This window comes from Octodon degus, unplaced genomic scaffold (genome assembly GCF_000260255.1).
Source record: "Octodon degus isolate 3935 unplaced genomic scaffold, OctDeg1.0 scaffold00140, whole genome shotgun sequence".
Taxonomy (NCBI): domain Eukaryota; kingdom Metazoa; phylum Chordata; class Mammalia; order Rodentia; family Octodontidae; genus Octodon; species Octodon degus.
In genome coordinates, this window is record NW_004524716.1 from 4,251,683 (window position 1) to 4,257,011 (window position 5,329).

The following is a 5,329-nucleotide window of genomic DNA, read 5'->3' on the forward strand; positions in this document are numbered from 1 at the left end:
AGTTTCTAAGAGCAAATACAGGGGCAACTCTTTGTGAACTGACACAAACTAAATTTGTGTGACCAGAAAAAATATTAACTTAAAATTAATGTGGGCAAACCAACTTTTTTTTTTTTTTTTTTTTGCGGAACCGGGGATTGAACTCAGGCCCTTGTGCTTGCCAGGGAAGCGCTTATTCCACTGAGCCATCTCCCCGGCCCCGACTCTGGATTTTTAACCCTCCTCTCCTCCAGGAGGGTCTTTCGTTCGACCAAACCAAAGGTTATCACCGTGGGTACACAGATGACAGGCTAGCCAGGGCTTGAGACGAGGCTGCTCCTCAATGATAGGATTCGGCCTCCAACAGGAGCAGCGGGCAGGTTCGCGAATTTGCACAGTTCACTGACTCTTTCCGCCCTGCTCCACTCGCCTTCCAGAATGCTTCCAAAAGAGCACTAGCCATTCTACGGGCACCAGAAAGAAAGAGCAAAAAGGAATACGTGACAAGCCCAGGAGATTTCTGCCCTCTCAGAAAAAGTCTGAGGGAACTTGCCCAAGGGAATTTTAAACCTCACGCAGAAAAGCTTTTTTCTCATTGAAGAATCAGGCCCAAAAGATGCCACAAAGACAAGCACAGGCATGCGTGAGGCAGAAGGACCAGCCAGTCCGCAGGGAACTGGCGCGCACTATAAAGGCACTTAATACGCTGTTTCTCACATGGTGTCATTCATGCAGTTTCTCACACTGGTGAGGGTTGCCCTGTGCGTGAGTGTACACACACACACAGAGTCCCATGCAGTCGAACAGAGTTCTGTGGTTGTACACATACTCACGTGTGCAGATGCACACGCCGCGCACACACCCCCACACACCCATGCCACAGCCCTTCGCCGCCTGGACCCCGTTCTCTGGGCCTCTACTGAGAATCCCTGCCTCTTCCACACCCCTTCCTGTGTGCCCTGCGCTGCTGCCAGATGTTCCGTGGGCAGGCCCCTCTGTGGGCTGGCAGGCGGTGATTACAGTTGCCAGCCCCACATTAGGAGAGAATTGAATGGGAGAGAACCCCCTCCTGCCCGGCTCCCTACAATAGCGCCTTTGAGAGGTGCTTTGGTGCCTTTCTTACCCCTTCTTCAACAACCTACGTCAGAAACAGCTCTGAAAAGAAGACAAAAGGAGGATCACGGGGCGCTGACTGATCCACTCGTCCTACCTAGCTAGGGTGGGAGGAGGGCTGTGCTTTGGCTAGAGAAGCCTGTGTTCCCTTCTCTGCCAGGGTAAATAACCCGCAGGGCTTGCAGGGGTGCCCAAGGCAACGTCCCGGTGAAGCCCAGCATTCTGTCTAGCCACCAGCCCTGCTCCCATGTGCTGCCCACAGTAGAGGCCTGTTGCCCAGAGCAGCAGATTCCTATAGACAGCAGCCCAAAGCTTGGAGCTTCCTTCCTCCCGTCCCTCCTGTCTTCCGTGATCCAGACCCAAAGCCCAGGGTACCAGGCTGGGAAGCCTTCCATTTTCAGGACTCCAGGGCAGACTTCATCCAGAATTTGGATGGGCAGGTGGGAATGAGGTGCAGAGACGAAAAGCAGGGATGTGTGGGAAACGGGGAGACCAACATCTGGGCTGGTCACTGCCCCTCCTTCCTATCCAAACCGCAGACGCTGTGGCAGCAGGAAAATCAGAGTGGTTCAGACCAAGGATTGTGCAAGCTACCCCTGGGGAAGAGTCCAGTCCTGGAGGTGGGAGTGGAGGCTTGGATGGGAGGGGCGAAGGCAGAGTCCACTCCAGAGGTGCAATGCAAAGTTCTCACTAAAAGTACACATATTCTGTGCTCTGGTCTCCACACTATCATTTCAAGGCAAGGTCATTTTCTGGTTCAAAACCCACAGAGAGCTGGAACTGGAAGCACTGTACTGCCCCTAGGTCCCAGTACCCTGTGGCCAGAGGCGTGGTGCCATTGGTGGTTCTGGAATGGTTGCTGTGGATGACAGTGGCTGTTAAAGGAGACCATTTGTCCAGCCTACTAAAATGGCAGGAGTCTGTTGCTTGCCCAAGTGCTGCACATAAAATCTGTAACTACAGACATTCCAGCTCCCTCAGCAAAGGGAGCCCAGCCAAGCTCCAGATGTGGTTTAAGGCATGGGGATGGGTGGAAGAAAACGGAGAGTCCTAGGGAGAACTGTGATCTGAGGGCTCCCCAAAAAAACACAGGAGAGGAACACTGGATTTTCCTTTTAATGCAAAATGTTGCTATACAAAACATGGAAAAAGCTCCATTCTTCAGACACTTGGCGGGACACAGGAGAGCGGTCTGCTTCTGCTCCTCTTTCCCCTGGGCCATACTATTGCCTGCGGCCCCATTCAAGGGTGGGTCAGAGCCCTGGGCCTGGGCACCCGGGACCTGATCTGTGTGCACACGGGGCAGGAGAGCAACACTTAGAGTTTTCACTATTTTAGCTCTACAAGGGTTTCTCAGGATCTGGAGTTCCACATGAAACAAAATGGCTATGAGATTTGATTATCATTGGTTGAAAAATAAGGGATTTGAGTCACAACTTGTCTACATTTGAAGAATAAGGAGCAGGAATTCTATTAGGGATATAAATGTATGAGGATAAAGAGATTAAAACAAAGTCTAGCTTCTCAAACTTCCTCCTCTTTCTTCCTCATCTCCAGCTTATAGACAATCTGATAGCCATCATCCCAGGCATAGAGCTGCCGCTCACGGGGATTATAGCGGAGGCTGGCGTGGGCACCGTACCGACGGGGAAAGTAAGACAGTGCGGCTCGTTCAGGGGTGAGGGTCCCGCTGACATCGAAGGAACACTGGATGCGGGCCCGGCTGGCAGGGCGGGTGTTATAGACGACATATAGGGTCCCACACATGACGAAGGCAGCCTCGGCATTCTCTCTGGGACATGGGGTATCCCATTGCTGCTCTGTGTCCAGGGTCTGTGGATCCAACTTGGCCAGGCACAAGTGCCTGTTATCCTCCTGGGTGGCATAGACAGCCCAAAGACCCTCCTCATCAGCTGCCAAGTCAATGTACGTGTCTCCTGTCAGCCCATAGGGGGGAATCAGCCTCTCGGCAGGGAATACTGAGCTGTCCACCACTGTGCGGTTTGCCAGGTGAAATTTGATGAGTTGCAAGGTGTTCTCCAACTCACCGCCCCCTCCAGGTCCTCCAGGAGGCCTCCGGGCATAATACAGAAAGCCACCATAGACCAGCTGCCCTGTGCCTACCCAGGGGAAGGGCACCCGGATTCGGGAAGCTTTGCGGGCAGCCATGGCAAGGGTGAAGTCACGGAGCCTTGGGAAGACAAAGGCTGTGTCATTCTGAGCCCCGTCTAACACATAGATCTTCTCTGTTGGCCCCAGTGGATCCTTGGTCCACAGACCCGCAGGGCCACCAAATCGCTTCAGGATCTTCATTGATCTCACCTGAGAGATCGTGTAGCTACAGTCTGGGAGAGAAAAACAAAAACAAGAGAAAAGGAAATGAAACAGGAGTTAGTTCCTACAGTAGGAGCTCACCAAGGTGGGCTAACTGGAGAAGAGAGGACATCTGCCCCATGCATACCTCTTTCTTATGGAGGAGGGGGGGGGCACCAGAGAGGCTCAGCTCCCCAGATGCTCTTCTTAGTGGACTTATCATCGCACAGATTTCTCTAACACAGGTTCCAAAAGAGAACCACAGTGGACTGGTACAAAGACAAAGAGTAAGAAGGAAGGGAGACCACAGCGTCCGCGTGCACGTGCACGTGGGGCCTACTTGCTCACTCACCTGTCAGCATATCGTACTTCTCATTCCTTCGGCCCTTGCCTTTGGTTCCAGGGCCTCCGGGCCCCTTCTCATCAAGCTCTACACAGGGTAGAGCTGGGTTCTGAGTCTCCAGGTAGTCTACTTCTCGCTCGAGGCGGTCCACTCTCCCGGAGATGCTGTCAGCCTCAGTTCTGAGCGCCTCTCGCTCCTTCTCTGCCACCTCCAGCAGCGGCAGCATCTTGTTCTTGAAGTCCCGCAATTCAGCAGCATGCCGGCTGCTCTGGTCCTGGCACTGGGCCAGCCGTTCCTGAAGGGATGGGGGATCATGAAGGAGGGAGGGCAGCTACAGGGTTACTACTTCCAGGCAGAAAGAGGCCCAGCCAGGGAGCCAGGAATGGGAAAAGGAGCCAACTCAGCTAGGCGTCCCATTCCACTCCCACAGCAAAGGAAACCAGATGTGCACAGGGCTAAAGGTGCAGGGAGCCGGGCTCGGATTCACCTAGGCCACCATCCTTCAGCCTGTGTGCTGAGAATGCCACTGGGTCACCTGAGCCTCTAGGGAGATCTACGTGCAGGAGGGTGAACAGGGATCTCTGCACCATTATATAGTTCTTCTCCTGGGAACGAGGATGGTAAGGACTTCAAACTGTTGGGGGGGGGGTGGCGGGTAGGGCAGAAAGCTGCAGATTCTCTGGGATCTTCCAACCCCACGGAACTACCAACAACTGTGATACGCCCCCACAACCCAGACTTTCCCAATCATCCTTTTTATCCCATCTAATCCCAGGGGTCTATTTTCTTGGGAATGGCCCTAGGTGGCAAAAGAGATCTTGTAATTCTGAGGATCCGCTTTATTAAAAGGCAGAGTTTTCAGTAGGTTCTTATCAAGCCCTGTTTTGTTGTGCCCAGAACCCTGACAAACCGGAATCCTCCCAGGCTGGGCTGGAAGAGAAAGGAGCCCCTCACCTCTAAGGCAGCTAGGCGGCGTTCCATGTACTCCACAAGGTGGTGCTGCTGTCCCTGAAGGGGTCTCGACCATGACAAAAGGAACAGGACGAGGAGAGGAGAGCGGAGGCCCATGGCAGCCTGGACAGTGGGGCCACAGTCAAGGGAGTGTGGGGCTGGCCTCTTCCCCTCGAGCTGGCGGGTTAGCGTGGAGGCGGGGTGGGGGCGGCGCCTTCTCTTTCTGATCTCTGGGTCTCTCTCACTACTCTGGAATGCTTTCACGGTCTCTCTACAACTCCAGCTCCTCCTTTCTGCCTGAGCTGATCAAACACAGATGGCCCCCTTGCGCAGAAGCCAGAAGCCTTAGCCGCCTCCCATCTATGCTGTAGGCTCTACGGGAGGAAAAAAAGATGAAAACACGAAGGCAGAGGTTTTCTGGAAAGTCATGCAGATGAGGAGCAAGAGGAAGAGACTCCAGAAAAAAAACCTCAGCAAACACCATTCTTGTTTTAGGACAATGGTTCTAGTGCTGATTTATAAGAAACAGCCATCCTTTATTAATCCTTCCCTTCTCCAGCAATAGTATGATGGATGTCCCACCTTGTTTCAACAGAAGCTGGACACAGAGATGAGATTGAGGGGAAGAGG

General features: G+C 53.3%; 1 protein-coding gene across 2 annotated transcripts; it reads right to left on the bottom strand.

The window, feature by feature from the left end:
* Nucleotides 1-1,322: 1,322 nt before the first annotated feature.
* On the bottom strand, nt 1,323-4,907 carry Olfml3 (olfactomedin like 3). 2 transcript variants are annotated; one of them, XR_002818160.1, is made up of 4 exons: nt 4,703-4,907; nt 3,758-4,043; nt 2,527-3,437; nt 1,323-1,334 (listed from the first exon to the last, which is right to left on the bottom strand). XR_002818160.1 is itself a non-coding variant. In XM_023701793.1 (3 exons), the coding sequence occupies exons 1-3, from the start codon at nt 4,814-4,816 to the stop codon at nt 2,617-2,619; spliced, it is 1,221 nt and encodes a 406-aa protein (XP_023557561.1). In that variant the 5' UTR covers nt 4,817-4,907; the 3' UTR covers nt 2,195-2,616. The 2 variants fall into 2 exon arrangements, 1 of the variants encoding a protein (XP_023557561.1); XM_023701793.1 differs by lacking the exon at nt 1,323-1,334 and having other exon boundaries at nt 2,195-3,437.
* Nucleotides 4,908-5,329: the final 422 nt, after the last annotated feature.